The 21698-nt window shown below is 37.7% G+C and overlaps 2 protein-coding genes across 2 annotated transcripts in view; both read right to left on the reverse strand.

Moving 5' to 3' along the window:
• The window catches only part of LOC124169204 (ubiquitin carboxyl-terminal hydrolase 7), a 39582-nt gene extending 30435 nt beyond the window's left edge, over positions 1-9147 (reverse strand). Inside the window, exons 1-9 of the mRNA XM_046547724.1 lie at positions 8514-9147; positions 8066-8182; positions 7787-7962; positions 7336-7432; positions 7121-7239; positions 6902-7045; positions 6641-6826; positions 6464-6544; positions 6298-6388 (exon numbers count right to left, since the gene is read on the reverse strand). Coding sequence (XP_046403680.1) covers positions 6298-6388; positions 6464-6544; positions 6641-6826; positions 6902-7045; positions 7121-7239; positions 7336-7432; positions 7787-7962; positions 8066-8182; positions 8514-8577 — 1075 coding nt within the window. The 5' untranslated portion in view covers positions 8578-9147. The remainder of the gene's footprint in view (positions 1-6297; positions 6389-6463; positions 6545-6640; positions 6827-6901; positions 7046-7120; positions 7240-7335; positions 7433-7786; positions 7963-8065; positions 8183-8513) is intronic.
• A 186-nt stretch (positions 9148-9333) lies between these two features.
• The window catches only part of LOC124169212 (inositol polyphosphate 5-phosphatase E), a 49839-nt gene continuing 37474 nt past the window's right edge, over positions 9334-21698 (reverse strand). The window contains exon 7 of the mRNA XM_046547734.1: positions 9334-9981. Within this exon, the coding sequence (XP_046403690.1) occupies positions 9867-9981 (115 nt within the window). The 3' untranslated portion in view covers positions 9334-9866. The remainder of the gene's footprint in view (positions 9982-21698) is intronic.

Below are 21698 nucleotides of genomic sequence, written 5' to 3' on the forward strand. Positions count from 1 at the left end.
CATGTTGATGCTTATAATAAAATCTGGATATAAGTTAATATGCATTGTAGAATTTCCTCCAAAAATTGTAAACGTTACTCCAAAGACAAAAGATTTCAATTTTTACTTTATAATTTTTGAGAAAGGAACAAATATTTATTTCAAACGCGGGAATAGAAGGATCAACAACTTTGCTATTTCCACATCGTAATTTATTGAGACCGACCATGGTTTCGTTACAGAGTCGCATTATCAAAGTATCAATTTTGAGGGTACGGCCTAAGTCCCGCTTTGTTGGGTCCCGAAACTAATACTTCGCGAACCTGCGGCTGACTTAAAAAGGGGAGAGTCAGGAAATGTACATCTTTGGCATTTGGTCTTCTGGGTAGAAAATCCTCCGATGAAAATTTTTGCCTTTCGTCTCACAAGTCAAGAAACACTCAGCAGCATATTTTCGTCATTAGTAGTGAAAGGGTTAATACAAAGACGTCGATTTGACAATGTAAGCAGTAGAAGAACTACCCTGTTTCTTTCACTACTCATGCAAACTAAGACTCTTGGCTAGAAATTATCACAATGTCCAGAGGAGTGTTTATTCATGCTAGTCTTATATGTACCCACAATTTCATTTTCTTAATCCCTTCCATTACAGTATTTGGCCAATAATAGATTATTGTTGAATAAAGTTTCCCCACTTGTTGACCTTATGTCAATGAACATCCTGTCGCAGCACAGCATCCTGTCCAACATGTTAAATTACTAAAACAACTATGAAACCTATACAGTGAAACCTCTCTTAAACGAAACTCAAGGGACCGAAATTAGGCCGTTTCGTTGATCGGGAGTTGGTTCCCCAGAAGTGATACGCACGCTGCATCATTCTAGGGGCACCAAAATAGAAGCAAGTCTGCATGCATTATCTTCATTCTACCTTTGTATACTTCAAAACGGTGCTGATTTCTTCAACTGAAATTCAAATCACGGGCAATAGACCACATTTAGGAAGCCTCAGTTCGTATTAAGTTAATATCCAGCGGAATGCCGTTGCTTATGCGTGGAACTTCGTCATTAAGTTCATTTTGTAGTCGCTGGGACCGGGACTGAGGTTTGTAATTTCGTAATAACCTTTCTTTAACTATAGCTTGGATAGGCCTTTTCGTCGGGACCAACGATTTGCTTCGAAATAACGTTGTTCATTTAACGAGAGTCTACTGTATTTAGCCAACCCTAAAAGATGAGAAAATAATTGCTCATTCCCATTAATCAATAAACTTTTAAAGTGACATAATTGCTTTTGATGACAACACTACATATGTATATATAATTAATAGTTATGTCCTACCAGTATATCAACATCCTACCAATTAACAAAAATACAGTAGAACCTCGGTTATACGACCCTCAGTTATGCGATGACCTCACTTATACGCCGATTTTTTTTGGTCCGGTGAATAACCCCATATGAACCCATGTATTTCCAACCTCAGTTATGAAACTCTTCACCTATACGACGACCTCGGTTATGAAACGTATTTTTCCAGTCCAATGTGATAAAATACCTCACTTGTACGACTTGTCAGAGAACTGATCTACGAGAAGAATGCGGTAGGCGCGCCGATTTTAGTCACAGGAGCGGGGGTAGTGAGCGCTCATGACATAGATATGTCAATGAAGAATAATAAGTTTTAATAATGAGTGATGCTGTTTATTATATATTAATTTTAACTGCAGTAGATGATCGTTAATCCGGAATATCTATCTCTAACGGAAGATTGTCTAGAATTTTCCAAGGTTATGCTTCCCGTCACCCAGCGAAATAACACCTGAATGAGCCGTTAAAAATCCTCGCATACCAAAATTTTGGCTTCCAAGGCCATTCAAAAAAGATTATCGTATTTGTAGTATGGACGTAAGCCGTTGGTGATTCAACACGATGGCAAAAACAGCATGCGTGGACTCATTCCGCGGGCTAATCCCTCATCCGCGGGACGAATTGAGCCGGAGGAAAGTTGCTTACGCGGCGCGCAGATCAAAACTGACCCAACATGTATCTGCGGGTTTAAATGAAATATAGTTTGACCTTGACTGCCTGGTGGCAAGCGTGTATTTTTTAACTGAACGAGAGTTAGTACGAATGCCCTCGGAGAATAACTCGCGTCGTCAGTAGTAACGTAATCATTTAAGTCAAATTCAAAACGCGAGAGATAAGGCAGTTCCTTTCGACTCAGGAATGACTTATAACCATTATATCGAAGAACAAAAACGGTCTGGTGTTGTTTTCAGATATGGGGAAGCAAAATATTACGTGAAGATGAGTCACACGGCTTGTGAGTCGAAGTTCCCGGCGCTGAATTCGCGGAAGAATGCCGGCAGAGAAGCTATACCCGGTAGATTCAATCTATTATTACTAAAATGTCATGGGAAAATTCTTTTTTAGTGCGTAAACATTATTGAGAGGGGAGATTTTTCCGGGCTCTTAATCTATTTTTGTCCATTCATCACTGACAGCAGTTGCGCGATTATTTCAAATGCTCACTTAAAAGTCTTCTAAGCACCGGAAAAGTGAACTTAGTCACGGAATATCCGGGGTACCAGTGGCGTAACTAGGAATATGCTTTGGGGGTGACGGTAGTACCTGGGGGGCGGCTTCACCACCCACCCCTCCGAGGCAATGGGGATTCCCGTAAAATTTAAAAAAATGGCATGCCTGTTAATATGTTCTACATCATTTTGGCACATAAAATTTAACTTTTAGTAGATGCAGTAGCTGTTTATCAAAGCTAGACTTGTGTTTAAAATTTTTTTACATTTTTCTGAGGCTTTGGAGAGGGATCCATCCCCTCATCCCCCAACCATAATTACGCCACTGCCAGGTGCTCCATATTATCTATGGCATGGTATTTAGAGGGAGAAAACCGACAGCTGGGGTCATTTGCGCCATGAGGTAAGAGAGGGAGTATAGAAACCCTGTGTTGGAATTAGCCAGGTTGTAACGATAGGCTTAACCAGGGCTTAATGTCCCATCTGCCGGACAGTGTGTTGCACTGGAAGTTCCGTCCACACTACTCTCAAGCAGGGATAGAGCCATCTCTGAAAACTTTCTGCCTCTGCCATTAACCCGGGTCCATAGGGTGTGAAGCCTTCGTGATGCATTAGTGAAATTTTGCTCCCTATAAAAAATTACATGGTTAATTTGGATGACTTTCCTCAGGTATTTCATTTCTTCAATCTCCAATCTGGGGTTTGCCTATAGGTGGTATAATGAATTTCCTGAAAACCGCTTTTAATGAGTCAACTTTTTTAAAAAATTGGCTTCTCTGGGAACATTTAGTGTCATCATTCCGAAATCTCTCCAGTGTGATAGCCTTGCAGCTTAGTACCAGAAATGCTAGTCGTTCAACCGTCGGTAAAGTTGTTCAGGAATGTAAAATTATATTTCTCTTAAAGTAATACATCATCTGGGGTGTTAGTTTTGAGAAAATAAGATCATTAGGCTTCAATTTCTTGCCTCCAAATGAGTAATTGCATCCTGGAAACAAACCAGCCCCTATAGCAAAGGATTTCATGCTAAATACCAAAAAACCTCACATATGAAACTTCCTCACTTATGAAACTTTTTTTGGTTTTCCGCTGAAAGTTTCATAAGTGAGGTTCTACTGTACTTGTCACCAGAATTAGAATCAATATGAAAGAAAAGGGAAAGGACTCTTGCTTACATAATACTTTTCGCTGAATCTTAATTAATGATTATAAAAGCATAATACTCCAACATGGAATGCATCACTATCAACTTTTGGCTGCATAATTGAAAATAAATTTACATGATACATGTAAATACATGTAGTAAAATATTTTACATAAATACAGGGCAAGTATCTCAAGTAATGACAATTAAGTCATTATATAAAATTACTAGCTGACCCGGCTAACTTTGTACAACTTGATAATGAATGAACAGTTTAGTTACACCATTTAAAAATCAAGAGTGGCTTTATAGATTTTAATATTTTTCGACTTCATATAACAAAATTTTAAAAAATCAATATACATAACTACAAAAATAAGTGCTCGTACGCAGGTTTCCGCGGTGATTACTTGAGTTCAGCATTCTTTCGGGCTGCATCCGCGTCCGTTCTCGAAGAACCACAACAGTTTCGCCAGCACTCCTGCCAGCGTCCTCAGGTGAAGGATGAAGTGAAGCTTTTAGTCCTCTCTTATATAGTCAATTTTTGGCGCCAATTCGGTGGATTTCTTTCGACCAATCAGGGAACGTCCTCGTATTTGCGTCGAATATACCTTTTCCACGTGCTGTGCAAAGGATAGCCATCCTCCCTGTTATAGTTCGCTGGTCTTTTGACTATCTCAATGGCCTCTCTTATCATTCTCGGGAAGTACTTGTCTTCTCTCGCAATTATTTTGGCGTCGTCAAATAAAATTGAATGTCCGGATTCACTCCAGGCATGCTCCGTGGTGGCAGAGGCTGTGAACCGTTTGTTTCTGGTCGCTCTTCGGTGTTCGCTCATACGGGTGTTCAGCACTCTGCATGTTTCACCAATGTACCATTTACCGCAAGAGCATGGCACTTGGTACACGCCTTCGGAGAGTAGTGGTGAAATTCTGTCCTTGGGCCCGGGTAGGATGTCAGCTATCTTAGTGACGCAGTTGAACCTGGTCACTACATCATGCTTCCTCAATACTCTCGCGATTTTCTCAGACGTCCCTGCGATGAAGGGGATGGTGACATAAGCCTTCGGATCCGGCCTGGTGGCATCTTCCGGGTCAGGCGTTGCGGGCACTTATCCTCTGTTTTCTTCCTTCTCGGCCCTTTTCAGGACCATGTTGGCGCTGTATCCATTTCTTAGTAAGGCTGATGTCAGGTGCTTCTTCTCGCTGGCAATTGAGTCCGAGTCGCAAATTTTATATGCTCGGTTAACAAGAGTAGCCACTAGTGAGAGGACTAAAAGCTTCACTTCATCCTTCACCTGAGGACGCTGGCAGGAGAGCTGGCGAAACTGTTTTGGTTCTTCGACAATGGACGTGGATGCAGCCCGAAAGAATGCTGAATACAAAAATAAGTTTTAAAATGGCTTGATAGAAAGACATTTTCTTTACTAAATCAACAGAGTAGACGGGGGAACGTTTTCAGGATTTTAAAAAGTTATTTCTTAATTTATATATTTCTACTTACAAAATTTTAGACATTGTGGTCTTACCAAGTAGTTAATAACTCTAAAAACTAGGGATGGTCGGATCGGGTACCTCGGATCCAAATATCCGCGGATATTGCCCTTCATCGGATACAAAGTCGCGGAAGACATCGGATCTGGATCCGATATTTTAAATAAAAGCTTCAGTAAATGCAGCACCCCATTAGGATGGAAAGAGTTCCGATTCTATCTTCGAACGCGCCGTTGCATGCGATTCTTGTCCTACTCATGAAATGTTTTGTTTGAAAGCTCTCGCAGAGGTTACGAAGGAGAATTTCAGCCATGGAAAATAAAAAAGGCAAAATACGACTGGCACAAAGTGTGACTCTTCCCAAGAGATTGAACAATCATCAGGGGAATCTCAGTGTCAGGAATTTGAAAATACATTTGGATCCGAAAATATTCGATCCGAAAGATCCGGCTCTGAAAATCAACAATACAATCCGAATCCGAGAAAAATCCTCCATCCGTCCATCCCAACTAAAAACCTTTAGAAAAATCTAAATTAAGCTCCATAGCATCAACACACCTCTGCAGGCAAATTTTCCATGCTTCGTATTCTCCCTGGAAGTGAACAACCGAATTATCCTTCAGAGCATGTCTACAACCCTCTTTGACATCATCGAGGGTCCCAGGGAGGCATTTCGGGAGTGGTTTATAATTTGGAGAAGAGGAAAAAGTGTCTGCTGGGGCAAGATTGGAGCTGGCTTGGGAATTGTTACAATGACTGTTATTGCCTGTGGTAGGTACCCACATACCCTAAATGCTGCCAAAGCAGCTTGCATACATTGCCTGAAGGATGTTTTTGTAGTTCACTTCCAGGGAGAGTATGAGGCTTGAAAAACTTGCCAGCATATGTGAGTAGATGTTGAAGGAGCATACTTAGGAGACTAATAAAGTTTTGTACCAACATCACTAATAAATATTCATGAATTAATTAACTTTCATAACTTCAAATACACACCCTGTATATGATATACCATTATAGGGTGGAACCAGATGATGTGTCAGCCTCTTTTCAAGGGGTTTATGAAAGAGTGGAAAAAATCACTATATACTGTATGTATCTATTAGAATAATAAGATAACATGAAAACTTCTTCCTCACTTACTGTTTTTCTTTCCTTTAATGTTGAGTTGTATGTCATAGAAGGTTTCAATTCTTGTTGAGCCATAATCGACATTTTTGCATTTTATGAATGACTGAAAGAAAGAAATTCTGTTAAAAAACAATTTCAGTGACTAAATAATAAGACCACTAAATACACAAATACTTACCACCATCTTCCCTTCAAAGAGCTTTGGCACAGTGCCCTCTACACATGTTCCCTTCATTTTGCTCTCCAATTTATCCAGTAACTGTAACAGACAAACAAGGAATAACATAATTAAGATTAAAACCAGGAAATTATTTTTTGTCTTCACTGCAAAGCATAACTGATTAAGAAGTCTTACCACTCGAAGAAACTCCTGTACATCATGCTGCATGAAGGAATCCAAGGTCTCCCAACCAAAAGATTTTGTTAACTTCTTAGTTCCAACAGGTTTGTCACTGAACTGCAGTTCATGAAATACCCTTTGTAGAGCTAAGGCTACACTTCTTGCAGAGTCATCACTCTCAGTTGGCATTTTATAAACAGCCTGAATAAGGAGATGCAATTTAGAAGAATAATTCCACTAAAATCTAAGACTAATATTAGACAGTGAAATACTGACCTTTCTCAGCTGGTTGGTAAAATATAAAGTCTGTAAAAGGGAATTCATGTAGCATGTTGCACCTTGATTTTTTAACCCAACATACCCTGTATGCTTCTTTGAGTCCCAACTGACCCCATGGGGTGCATCTGCTGCAACATGAACCTGAATATGTTTGAGACATATTAATACCAAGCACATTACCTGAATCAATTTAATTCACGAAATTTCGTTACATACCTCAAGAATTATGGAATCATCCTTTATAAAACCTTTCTCAGGATCTAACACTTCATTCAAGGACATGAAATGACTGAAACCCCAATCATTTTCCTTGTTGAAGAACAGATGTTGTATTTCTGAAATTCATCAGGAGTTAAGTCAGCATATTTCATCCAAAATGCAGTAAGAATATCAGTTTTACGGGACAATCAAATATTACAATGTGAACTCACTTCTTGTAAATGATTCAACGCCCTCCTTCTGACTAACAATTTTCAGGTCGGCGAGGGCAAAACAGCTCCATGAGGACGACTCGGACTCGCCGTTACACTAAGGGAAGAGGAACATGATGTAAATAATGCAATACGTTACCTTTAAAAATTGACCTACATCCAAAAAATTAAGAGTTGGCTTTATTTATTACATGTAAGTAAGCAATTGACGCATGCGAGGGAATACATGGTTTCACCGAAGTTTGTAACAACGCATTATTATTACTATCATTAATGCGGGGTGACTCACTAATAATTTGAATAAGAATAATTGATTAAGGGAAAACACGGAGTTGAGAGCAAAACCTCTATTGAACAGAGGAAGAATAAAGGAACGTACGTGCAGCGAGAAACACACACTATTAATAAAAATAAAACAAAATATAATTAAACAAAATAAATTTAAACAAACCTGAAGAAAAAACCCTAAACTCCTTTGGTTTCTATCAGGCCCAGTACTGTTCCGCGGCATTACCATAATTTTCCATGGTAAATTCCTTACTATACATGGTGGCGATAATTCGGAATCTTTAAGTTTACTTATTCCATGAACAGTATAACGGAAGGTGGCTTCTGACCGTGATTCGTCTGCAAAATGTACAATGAAATTCAACCAATATTATGTAATTACAACATTCATGACTAGACATTAAGTAGGCCACAGTAGACAAGGCTTATTAAATATATGTACCTTCCTCCATTTCGGTATCTTGCGTAGCAGCTTGCTCTTGAACTTCACCATTCAGTTGCCTATTTTCGCCTCCACCATCTCCTTCACCGGCATCATTAGGGGTTTCGGCTGTTTCCACTGCCGAGACACAAGTAACACGGATTTTGTTCTTAATTGCACTAAACATCATTGATATGAATCTCCATTAGCTTAGAATATAAATTTCGAAATAAGCCAAATACGCCCCACAATGATTCTCAGTATTGACGGTAATTCCTCCACGATCGTAAGGTTTCATATTAATGAAATCAATGGAGTACGTAGACATGCCAATGAGTTTACGCCTCACTTTAGCCCCAACCGCGGAATGCAACGCAGTTGTAGTTGAAAATTACTTTGAAAACTAATAATACGCCAATAATACGGCATCGTTAGTAAAGAAGGCTAAATATAAAAAAGGTTGACATACCTTCTTGAGTATCCATTTCCTCAACGTCATTGTTCTGATTTTCCTTGTCATTGACGTGGTTCATGTTTTCGATCGCTGTAATTTTGTTCTGAATTTTTGATTTCTTCAAGCTGAGGGTGACCGCACGACTATTCTTTACACTGTAGGAGTTTTTACCGGACACGGTCACTTTGACGTGTTTACTCGCGATACGCCCAATGTCTGCGGATTTTTTCACCCCCTGTTGCCAGGGGAAACAACCCAACCATATATATTATATATAATTTTGTAATTCACAGGCCACTACATTAAGAAAATTAAATAACTTAGCAGCGTTCTCGACCCAAGTCCTGTAGGAAAATAAACAAAATGGCGGACTGCAACCGTACGAATATTGGACAACTAGCCCCTATTCGGCGTCACACATGCGCTTCCAATTGCACCTTATAACCTCATGGCGATGAATGCTATCAATAAGTTTTGCAAATATTTCCTACCCCAATTACGGAACGATAGAGAAATTCTCATTTTAGGCGCTGAAAATTCTTTCTCCCACACATAGACGAGAACCTTCTTAAGATCTCAATGGAGTCAACTAAGTATTTTGATGTTTATTTGTTCCCATGTTGCTTTTCTGCTGACACGCAGAGTATTTTGTAAAATCACGCCTTAATTTCGCAAACTTACTTACAGGAACAGAAACCTAAATATAGGAAGCCAAAAACATTTCATTCGTACGCGGAAATGAATTTTCGCTCATCACACTTTTACAATTCAGGCGGCAACATTCAAATTTCAAACTAAGATGCATACTGTCAATTTGAAATTAAATCCAGTGACATTTGCAGAAATATTTTTATTTCAACAGATTCCGTTCCAATTCCACACCTTGAATACACATCTCATTCATACCTGAGTATTTGGAAATAAGGAAAAATTCCAAGCAAAATACTGCTTACTTTATTTCCAACAAATTTGGATAACATTTTTAAAGGTTATCTTTTCAACCACTATGCTCTTATCATGCAATATGTTCGAAAAATATTACATACACTAAAATTATGCCAATTTTAATCTCGGCAATTACATGACTAGATCCATTAAGTACAAGGCAAGCTAATACAAGGCATAAATATTGATTTTATTGGACACCTGAATGAAATGGTGAAAGATATCTCAGTATCACACAATTCATTCTGCGTCAACAAATTAAAACTTTACTTCACGAATAAATTTTTTCAGACAAAAGACATCTGACTTGCATTAATTGTTTACATATCACAGTTTTACATGACTATTTAGCACAGTGAATGACTTCCAAGTAGGAGGTAGCAACCTGAGCTGCTATTGTATTTAGGTTGAGAACTAGCTAGACTACTGAATATTGCACACAGTTGAATATCCATGCCGACTATGGATTGCAGCTGCACGCCTTTTGATTCCTTCCAAATACACATCACGGTTGAATAACCCAGCAGCCAGTGGGATTCTGAAAGAAAAAACATTCACAACCATTCAGATAATTTCAAACAAAAAAGTACTGAGCAAAAATTTTCCTCAGATAAAATAACCTTCATTCATCAAATATTTCGACTGTGGGGCTGCAGATATTTTATTATTGTTGATGGACACAACACATTTATAGATAATTTTGGAGACAGAACACATTTTTTTCCAAAAATACCAGTGCCTGGCAGTTAAATTGACGACATCTACCACAATTATTATTGTGCTACAGATGAATAAAGATATTACTATTATTATAAATCACACCATCCAAGATTATGTCACCATGGGAGAGACTACTTCTAAGCCAAAAAGGAAAAACATATTTTCCCTCATGAGCACATCCAAAATTGGGAAATGGCTCAACACACAAAGGTGATGCCCATACAAGTTAATATAAAGGACAATGGTAAAGGATTAAGTTAAAAACCTATTCAACAAAAGATTCAGTGTTTGAGAAAAACTTTCATGGACCCAGAAACATGAGGATGCAGCACCAAAAGGGAAAATCAATGTTTAATCACTAATCATGATTTGATTATAGAAGGGGGGTATTATCATAAGCTACTTCTACATAACCTAGGTGGTCTTATTTTGATAATTTTGGAGGTTAGGAAACACCTTTCAGCCCATGATTCATGAAGATCATCTGGTCATTTAATAAGAGATCTTCATGCACTTTTGATTTGATATCTGGCAATATGCACGCACTAGTGTATACTTATATGTAGCCTAATATATAATAAATATGTAAAATGGAATTGTGTTCTTAGAGTCATATAATAATTCAACGCAAGAAAAGTAACTGATTGAGGTAGGTTTAAATGTCATGTCCATAACATTAGTAGTCTTACCATTAAAAAAATTTAGAGAACCTCATAGACGAAATTTTCACCCATTGTTGACAATTCAGAGGCAGCTTAAATATTTTATGTCACTAATAGGGAGGCTAAAAATGTGAATACACATGATGAAAAAGAAATGGATTCCTCGGATTAATTGTATTTCTTGTGGTTTTACATAAATAAGAGCATTATTTGGCATGCTACTATCAGCAGGGCATCTGAAACCAGCAAAAATTAGGATGAGCTCGGGAGTAAACTGCTAGGTTTGTCAGGGAAAATTATACCAAAATGTTTACAAAGATAACAAATAAAACTATTTTCAAAGGAGAAATCTGTCAACCACCACAATTATCTGACACGGGGACAGTATAAAAAAATATAGATGTTGCATTAGCCTACTCTTTAAACATCACAAAAAAACTCTACAAAACCCAATAACTAATGTAATACAATACATGATTGTGTGTAGTAATTAAAGAGAATTTAAAAGTGCGTAAAATACAAGGGTGGTTTGAAAAGTTTTCGGAATGGAATAGAAAATATGTTCTTACATCACTGAAACTTCTTTTATTTTTCAATACTGTCTCCTTGTAGATTACTACATTTGGTCCAACGATATTCTAGTGCCTTGATCCCATATAGAAAATGAGATTTCTCTAGGCCTGCAAAATAGTTGTCAACTCCGGCTATCAGTTCTTCATTTGAAGTAAATCATTTTATCCACCAGGTCCACCATCAAGAAATTTCAATTTTGGGAAGAGATGGAAGTCTGACGGAGGCACATCAGGTGAATAAAGCGGAAGTAGCAACAATTAATACCATAGTTCGTGTCATTTTGCCATGGTGACAGCACATGTGTGCAGGCACGTATTGTATTGATGAAAGATGACAATCTTCCTTGCTAAACTTGGCCTTTATATTTTGTTGAAATTAGTCCAAGAGGTTAGCATAGTATTGTCTAGTAATTGTTTGCCTAGTGGGGAGACAATCTATGAACAGAATCCCCTTCACATCCCAGAACACTGATTCCATGACCTTTCCAGTCGAAAGAATTGTCTTTCCTTTCTTTGGTGGTGGATAATCATCATCTTTCCACAGCTTTGGCTGTTTTTTAGTCACTGGGGAATAATTATGGACCCAAGTTTCATCTTTGGTCACAAACCGGGGCAAAAAAACTTGTTTGTTTTCCCTAAAATGGGTCACACATTGTTCCGATATGTCCATTCTCATGCGTTTTTGATCCAGCGTCAAGAGTCGCGGCACTCATCTTGCAGATAATTTTTTCATTACTAATTTTTCTGTTAAAATATAATACTCCCTTTAATATGACATCTGGCAAGCAAGAGCAATTTCACCCACTTTCAATCGGCGATCCTCCATTACCATTTTGTGTCCTTTTGCAATGATTTCTGGAGTAGTTTTATTTCTTGGCCGACCTTTGCGTGGACCATCATCTAAGCTCTCCCGACCAAATTTAAATTCAATTGTCCTCTTGGCAACAGTTGACTATGAAGGAGCAGAGTCCCCTAGTGTATTCCGGAAATCAGCATGAATGTCCTTTGCTTTCATACCTATTTTTACGAAGTACTTAATCAATGCACGAATCATGATTTTTTCCATCTTTGCAAATCACTATACGGGAACAACAAAAGAGCCACGTCACCGACACAGTTCTTTTCCATGAGCATTGACGTGGCATGTGTTTACAGTGAACAGTCCTATGGATATCACACGAAAAGTTTGTTGCACTAGCACTGACAACTCGTGGTGATTCCGAGAATTTTTCGAACCACCCTCCTAGTACAGACATATTAATGAGCTTCAAAATACTGAGGTAAGATTTAAGCCTTAGTTACTCATGGTGCTGATAAATATCGGCCCCATTTTAAAATGTTTGTTTATTATGTATTGATTAAGTTCCACTTTTACACTGGAGATTTAAATAAAATTTAATCATTCCCGATGAAATGATATTTCTTCTGCAGTACTCAAGAGTGCCATGTAAACAAAAGAAATTTGTCTCTTCTTCCATTCGTCTGATGTGCTCTGGAATTGGGCTTGAGCTTCCAGGGAGTGAAAACGGAAATTGCTGTGAAATGGAAAGATTTAATTCATTTTTATTTATGCCATTTGTGAATATGACATGAGATGAATTAAATCCTCTGAATACAATTCTATAATGTAAAATGTACATGAATACAATGATTCTTTTTCTTATTGGAATTTCACTTGCTTAGAATGAATATGAACTAAAAATTGTGTTTGCTTTTTTTCCTATTCCCCCCCCCCCCCCCCCCCCCCCCCTTCCATCACTTTCCTCACCCCGGAGGCGTTGGCAGGCTCCTAATCGCAGTAGTGCTTTCTTCCTTTTTTCCTTCCCTTCCAATCCCCTCCCTGGTTGACAGGGTGAATCAGTTCTGGAACTAGGTTCTGGCTTTTGGCCCCTTTGTGTTGTAACCTTGAAAGGACCCCCAACTAGCCCCCCTTTGTCGCTATGTTGGATCTGCAACTGATTATACTGCAAGTCTGTGAATGCACTAACTGTTTCAGCCCAAGGTATTAAGATATACTGCTTAATTAATCAACTATCCATGTGTTATTTATATTTTTAACAAAATGCTGTGGGCAAACTTTATGGAAGAGTAATGCATAAAGGTGTAATGCATAAATAAGATTTAAATTATTGCTCTGCTAACTTGAGATATTTAAATATTACTGGTTGCCATCTCCATCTTCCCATTTCATGGTGCCTTGAAATTCAGGCCGCTTTCCGATGAGACGACTCTCTGGATTTCATGGCACTGAGCCGTGAACAGCGGCCCACAGAAAGTCGTCTCATCTAAAAGTGGTCTAATAATGAAATACAGTGAAAAAATTCATGGTGCCCACTAAGTGACAAATTCAAGGAAATAAGACGACTTGTTTGTCAGGAGTATATCTAAACCACGTTCACACAATGCCTGCAAAGTAGCCGAAATGCCATGGGAAACGGCTGGTTGACTTAATGAAATTATTGGAGGGTCTCTTATGGTAGAAGACCTAAACAGAAAAATATTTGAAAACATCTCACTTTTTGATCCCCAAGAAGGTCTGAATAGAAAGGTGAACCCTGACATAATTACAAAAAATTCATTGTCTTGAGTCAATGGAGACAGTGAAGTTGATGTTGTGGTTTGAAAAATTAGAGCAATTAGTAAAAAACAAAATTCCCAGGGTTTAGTGAACATAATTAAGGCAATGCAGGAGCTCAATTTGTCTGAGTCATCCTTTGCATACAAGCAATTTGGACCACCTCTGCAAATAAGCACTTAGAAATATTTCTTTCCTGCTATTGAACAGTGTAAACAGATAGGAGAACAAATCTAAAAGAAGAAAATTTGGTTACAATGGCAATTTTGTCATTTTAAACTACAGATATTTAATAGTAATTTCTGTCATTATGTAAGCTTAATAAATGAATATGCAAATAATAGTATATAAAAAGGTGAAATAAGTCAATACCCCATGTAAATTATTGATTAAAATATCCCTGGTCAATAGCATCCAAAATTTAGGGTTAGGTAGGCCACTGACAGCCTGGCACTCAATCAACATCAATTATTTTTCAGTCAAATAGCACCACTTTCAGGGAAATATAACACCACTTTTATAAAAAAATATCACCACTTTTGGCTATGACATCCCCACCTTTTGCATGTCCCTACCAATAAATTTTTTCAATTACTTTTTTACCTCCATATGATTTCAAGAATAGGAATGTGCACAAAAAAAAAAGAATGAGTCCAAATATGATGCATTTTCGACATTATTTAGCTTTGTTAATCACTTTTCCGTCACTTTCATTTATCAATTTATCAATGAAACATGAGTTCCTCTATTAGACCGCACCCAAAATACGATGAGAAGCTTTCACTACAACAGCCTTATGTTGCTTGAATTAGCATAACAATATTAATATCATTTCCACAGATGAAAGTAATAAGGAGTACACCCAATAATTAGAAAAAGTAGGTATGTGCACATTATGTTGTATTTTACATGTTAGTATCCATATAATGGTGCGTCATACATTTTCGGTTTTCTTCCATATATGACAGTTTAAATAGATGGCGAATTTAAGAAAAGTTCTGGCTAAATCTAGTAAAAATAAGACATTTTTTGGATTCAGCACACAAAAATATATGGTACCCCATCAACAGAACTTGAAGAACATGGTAGAAACGTAAAAACGCAAGCCAGTGTTATCAGTATTACCCCCAAACAAGACGAGACTGGAAACTCAAGACTGAAAAAATCACTAACACTTGTTAACTCACACGTTTCTGCCAAAAAAAAATACTTCACAGAATTTCCTAATCTTATACACTCCTCCCTTGCTCCCGTCCGTATTCTCTCCAGTGCCTCACCGCAAGGAAAGCAGAGCTCCCAAACACCCAGAGAACACTCTCCATCCCCACCACTGCCACTACCCTCCCATGCTCTTGCAGCCCCCCCTTCCTCCCGCTGAGTGGATGAGACGTTCTAGTTCCCCAACTCGCTCCTGGCGACACCCTCCGACGGTTTGTGTTTTTGTCATTTTTATTATTTGATTTATTACTTAACTAGCTGACCCGGCGAACTTCGTACCGCCTAACAATCAATGAACTTACAGTTTACTTACACCATTTATGAATCAAGAGCGGCTGTATCGTTTTTAATCACGTTTAATTTATTATAATAAAATAAGGATACGAAATCAATAAAACTACGTAAATGAGTACCAAAATTGCTTGTCAGAAAGACATTTGCTTTATTGAATCTACATAGGGTGAATCGGAGCACGTTTACGCGGATTTTTTTCAACAAATTTACTTACGTTTTAGCTTAGAAATTTTGGGCATTGTGGTTTAATAAAGCAGTTCATGAAATAAAAATTATACGCATTCAGTTGTTGGCTATTTGCGTTATTAGCTGTTAAAAAAATGTTTTTAGGTCCAAGTCTGTTGCATACACTTGGCCCATTCAGGGGGCAGGTTGACACGACCCCAGACCGACGCTTGACTGATGCTCAAAATCGTGCAAGAAAAGCCCCTATGAAGCAGCATTCGCATTAAATGACTTAAGGTGCGCCAGTTTTAGTATCTCTGTTTGGAAAAAATGCACTGCGTAAACGTACTGCATGCGTAAACGCACCACGGTGAGCCCTACACATTCGGGTTTAATGTCTTGCGTCAAGCACCTTCTATGAAACAACAGTTTTTGTTTTGTTATCAGGCGCAAGATGAAGCGGATGAAGCTAAATAAATATAGCGAAGCAAAGAAGTGACGCAGCGAGGGGAGGTTTTGGGGGATAAACCCCCCCCAAGAGCTTAGAGAATTTTTTTATGAAAGATTTTGTTATTAATATTAGGGGGACGGATGACTAACAAACAAAACATATTTAACTATTCACACAGCCACAAAACCCACTATTTTGAACCATTTATCTTAAAAAATGTCTGGGGGAAGTGCCCCCACACTTCCCGCTTACCTTAGCGAGTTTTCTATACCCTACAGACCCGTGGTATTAGCTGCGCCCAAAACCCCCTATCCTAGCTACGCACTTGAAGCAAAGGAAGAAATACAGAGGATGGTTTATCGACTCGTGAACATAGCACGCTAAATTGACCATGAGAAAATCATGGGTTTTCATTAGCACATGAGCACAAACAACACAAAAACTGAAAGAATGACCATGCAATTTTGTAATCGTTATTACGAATGCAACACGAATTGTAAATTGAATACATTCTCAAAAGCTCAAAAGGGCATATGAGTTGAGATTATGGAATCTACGGAATGAGGACTTCCTAACCTTTGAATTTTCCTTTGAGTAAAGTTGCGTGAACCACATTCATCACCAATTTTTTTAATGATCAAACACCTTCCGTTGGATAGTTATGGTTGGTTTAGGCTTCGAAAGATCATGAGCACAGAAACTACATTTTTCTGTAAATCGTGCCTTGGTAAGCCAGGTACGTCCAAGGACTTAAAATATTAAGATAGATAGTTGGTGAATTCGTCTTCGTTTGTTACACATTTAAAAGATTCGAATCCATGCAGAGTACGAACTATTTGAATTTACCTCGTTTTAGTTATCCACATCTTCGTTCTTGCTCGCTAAATCAACCATCTTTGATTCTTTTGGTGATCAATCATATTCTGGAACTCTTTGTTGATGAGCTCACTGAAACTAATTTGCAATCATTCCAAGGAAATGAGTTAAAACTACTCGATTCCTCGACAGGAACACGGACATTACCGTTTGTCAACAATTGCTTGGAGATTTGTTTACAAACACGGTAGTGAAGTGTCAACTCGAGCTGGGCCACGGCTGGGCTTACAATCAGCTCAAATTAAATTTTAAAAATGTAATTTCAATTTAATTAATATTTTGAATATATTTAGTAATTAAAATGTTATATTGTTACTAAATTCAGTTATTAAAGTGGTAAAAACAAAATAAATTATTTAATTTGTAGTTTTGACCGACTCATCAATTGTTGTGTTACTATAACTCCTAAAAGCATGTCCATAGGAAAGAGATGAATTTTTTTGTGAAATTATCCTTTTTTTAATGGCCTATATGTTAACCCCGCCTGAGACGAATCCAAAGAACCAAATCTCATTGAAATCGGTGCAGCCGTTCTCGAGTTATAAGTGTTCTAACTAACACGATTTTCGACTTTCTTTTATATATATAGATAACTGCACATATCTTGGTTTTAAAAATTGTATTAGACTAGTAACTTGGCTAGAATTCTTTTGTTGTGACTGTTTCTTTCAAAAATAATATATTCAATTAATTACAACATGTAAAACTTACAATTTCCAATTTATGTCAATTGTCAAAAATGCAGTGACTATTATATATTACCCAAGGTTTCAAGTCGACAGTATCGTACTCATCACTCAAATTAGGAAAATCTTTTAACGGGGCGATCATCTCTTACCTTAAGGGACTTTAAATTTATTATAGAGAGTAAACTACACCAAAAAGATATGGTTGAACAAATAGTTATTGAAAAAAATGTTAGAATAACCTAGGACCATACATATATGTACTATGACACGGGGTTCCTCATCGCTCCTGTGACCATCAAAGCTTTTCCCCACACACCTGTACCAACTTCTCTTAAAAAAATGGCATGCATTAATATGAAGAGGAGTAAAGTCACACAATGGTACAGCAAGGCAATTGTTCAAATGAACAACAAAATTTTACCCATCAAAGTATGACATTAATAGCAAAAGCATTAATGTGTAGGAATGCAAAGGGTGCTGCCAGGCCTTTTTGATTTCAAGCAATCAAAGAACATAAAACAAATTAGATAGTACAGTGAGAGGGAAAAAATTTAAATATGCATGTACCTTGGCACTTCTCTTAACAAAAGCAAAGAGTCCTTACCGACCGATTCAGCCACTCATCAATGTATAGCCTAAACTACTGAAGATACAACAACTAAACAAAAGCAAAGAGTCCTTACCGACCGATTCAGCCACTCATCAATGCATAGCCCAAACTACTGAAGATACAACAACTTAAGTTTCAGCATACATCCATTTCACCAGGAGCATTTAAACTATTGTACCAGGTGCATTGAAAAGGACACTAAAAAAAGGAATTTTTGTAGGAAAATTTTTTGAGGTAGTTTTCACTCCATTTATGTTAACTTTTTGACTCCATTACTAATAGCATTGAATTCTGTGAGGACCTTTATTCTTTTGCACCATTAAATTATTCCCACCATGAACAGTCGAGAAGGATGCAGCTGATGAGTCATCTCAACAGCTGTCCCAAGTGGTTTGCTGCCATTACCTCCGTGAATATAACAATGAGTGGACCTCTGTGACCTTCAGACAACCTCTACTTCCTCAGAATCGGCAATTACCACAATAGCCACACTAAAAACATCTTAAAAGGTAAGAACATAATGCAAACTCAAAGCAATCTGGATCTAAAGGTACTGGATTTTTGCTAGAAACAATTTTTTCACCCCATTTTTGTTGACTTTGTCACTCTCACAAGAATAGCATTGAAATCCATGCAGACCTTTTTTTCTAGTACGCTTTCAAATTATTTCTACACAAAATATTGGATGCAAATTATATAATGGCACTAGGAAATGAATACTGATGTTCAATGTTTTATTGAAAATATCTAAGCACTGTTTTCTTCTGATAATTATATTGCACGATCAAAATTTATCCAATGTTCTCTGATCTCCCACATGTTCTCCACTCGGTACCTGGCACTCTTCCAGGGCTGTGTGCTGATGATACTAATGTTTTGGTGTCCAATTCCATGGACATCCTAATTTCAAAGTTGAATATTGTTGCTGCTCTTATGCATGAGCGGTGTAATGGCAATTCTCTTAGTTTAAATGTTATCAAATCCAATTTTATTTATTTTACCAACAAAAACAAGCCTAAGCAAACATCATCATTAATAATGAGGATAAACCAATACCACCGTATAACACAATTTTCATTTTCCAAGAACAAACATTGACATCTCAGGAGAGTCATACTTACAATTTATGGGAAAAAACTGAGTTCTCTGTGTTAACTTATCAGATCTAGTCGGCGTTTGGTTAACGCTGATGTATTATTGTCTGTTTATTTCAAAGAAATTTTACTCCCATGTAACACACGGTGTTCTTTTCTGGGATTCCTCATCAGAGGCCAGAGTCATTTTTAAAATACAGTAAAAAGTAATTCAACTTATGTGAAATGTACCTCTCAATGTGTCATGTCACCCTTTAAAAAAAAAAAAAAACTTTGTATATCTATGTTGCAATCTTCCATGCAAAGCTCAATATTGGCAGCTACAACAGGAATGATAGTTGCTATGACTACAACACCAACAGTGCTACAAATCTGTACCAAACGTGTGTCAGAACTGGGTATGCTGAACTCGGATCACAAAATATGGGCCTTGCATTCTAAAATAAGTTGCCTATAAAGAAATATGAATGCATCAATGCACTCAAATTTAAAGTGGTTGAATATTAAAAAGAAATGTTTTCTACTACATATATTGGCGAATTATGCAACTATATGTACAGTAGAACTTGTTTAGTATGCTTCTGAAGGGACCACAAAAAATGAACGTACTATCCAGGAAATCGTGCTAACTAGGCAAGTAGATAATAGCAATTGGGGTAATTGCACTCTGTGGAAAAGTCATCATAATTACAATTACTTTCGGAAGTTCTCATAGGATCGCCTTCCTGAACTCTTCAAACATTGAAAATCAAGAAAATGAGCACTGCATTGCACAAACAGTACCATGTGAATGAAAATCAATGTTTCATGGATTTCCCTGAGACAATTACATAAAAATGGTGTCATTCTACCCTCATTTGTCATGTATTTGTTTTAAGAGAAGTTTAGCTAAGTAATTTCTTCTTTCTCACTGCTTATTTGGAGAATATGACAATAACTCAGAGTATATCATTTGGTTGTTTTAAGACATCATAAAAATTGGCAAAACTTTATTTACCAATAATCACAGCAACCGCCTAACGCATTCGTTCTTAGAAGGAAACCATATCGATTGATATATCGATATTAATATGATAATTAATAACACACTTAAAGATTATTACAAGCACATTTTAATATTTCAGTTTAAATTCACTTAAAAAATTTGTCCAATGTAGTCTACTTTCTATTTCTTGTGCTGAGATCAAGTATTTTTGCGTTAAGCTTCGCGTGGAGATCCAAAGCATCGTCTGCTCCCACAACACTTGTCAAGCAATGATGCACGTCCCCATTGCATTGAGAAATGCATTTAGATGGATTTATGGTTGTGGAAAGAGAGGTGTGGGATGAAAGTAGGAAGGTCAATGGCTGATAATAATAAAATTACTTATGAATTCAAAAGTTTAAGCACCTTTATAAGATACGAGGAAACGACTAGCAAGTTGCATAATTAAGCTTACTACCCAGGAAGCACCACTATTTAAAACCTACTAACCAAATAGTTTTACCTGTATTTTGCTCGGATGGTACTGGGACCAAGAGAAATCACCCTGTTAAGGAGGAAAACATGCTAAAGAGGAACGTACTAACCAAGTTCCACTGAGTATGTATTACCATAGTCTTGTTGTGTCCCATATTAGTATGCAAAACAAATCGCTGGACAAATAAATGATAATTATTATTTTTACCCCTAACAGTCTAAATAGAAGCTTAGTACCCTTAGAACTGAGGGGCAGAGAAGTATCTATGAGGGACTTACAGGAAGTGATTATGCCAAGAAAACAAGAACTCAAAGAATAAAGCACTGCAGATAACCAGTGACTTTGTTCACAGTCACCAGCACAGATGAAAAGTTATATACACATCAATATATTGTGACATACCGACCATATGTCACGTTTTTTCTTTCGCTGAGTAATGACCCGAGTAGGGGATGATCACATATGTGTGGATAAGCGTGCGTATGACTGAGTGTGTGCGTGGATAGATTGTCATGCCCCAGGCATGAGGTACAAGTGACTCACAAGTGTTTTGTGTTGGTCAGCACAGACCGGTGGTTGCCCCACTCAACAGTGAAGCACGAGTGAAACCCCTCTTGTCCCAAAAAACCCCATCCCCTGTGCATCATCCCCCTCCAGATCAGTATAAATCTGCGGGGAGAGAGAGCCTAAGGGCGAGAAATGCTAGTTTGGTCGACGGGGCGAGAAACGCTAGCCTGATCGACGGAGAGAGAACGGGATTGGTGACGTGCCTGATGGTCGTCATTTTTCTGGGTGTAACCAGAGAGTGCTGTTTAGCGGGACGAGATTGTTCTACGGAGGTAGCCAGCAGCGGAAAGCAAGATTGCAGA

Source organism: Ischnura elegans, chromosome 1 (genome assembly GCF_921293095.1).
Source record: "Ischnura elegans chromosome 1, ioIscEleg1.1, whole genome shotgun sequence".
Lineage (NCBI taxonomy): Eukaryota > Metazoa > Arthropoda > Insecta > Odonata > Coenagrionidae > Ischnura > Ischnura elegans.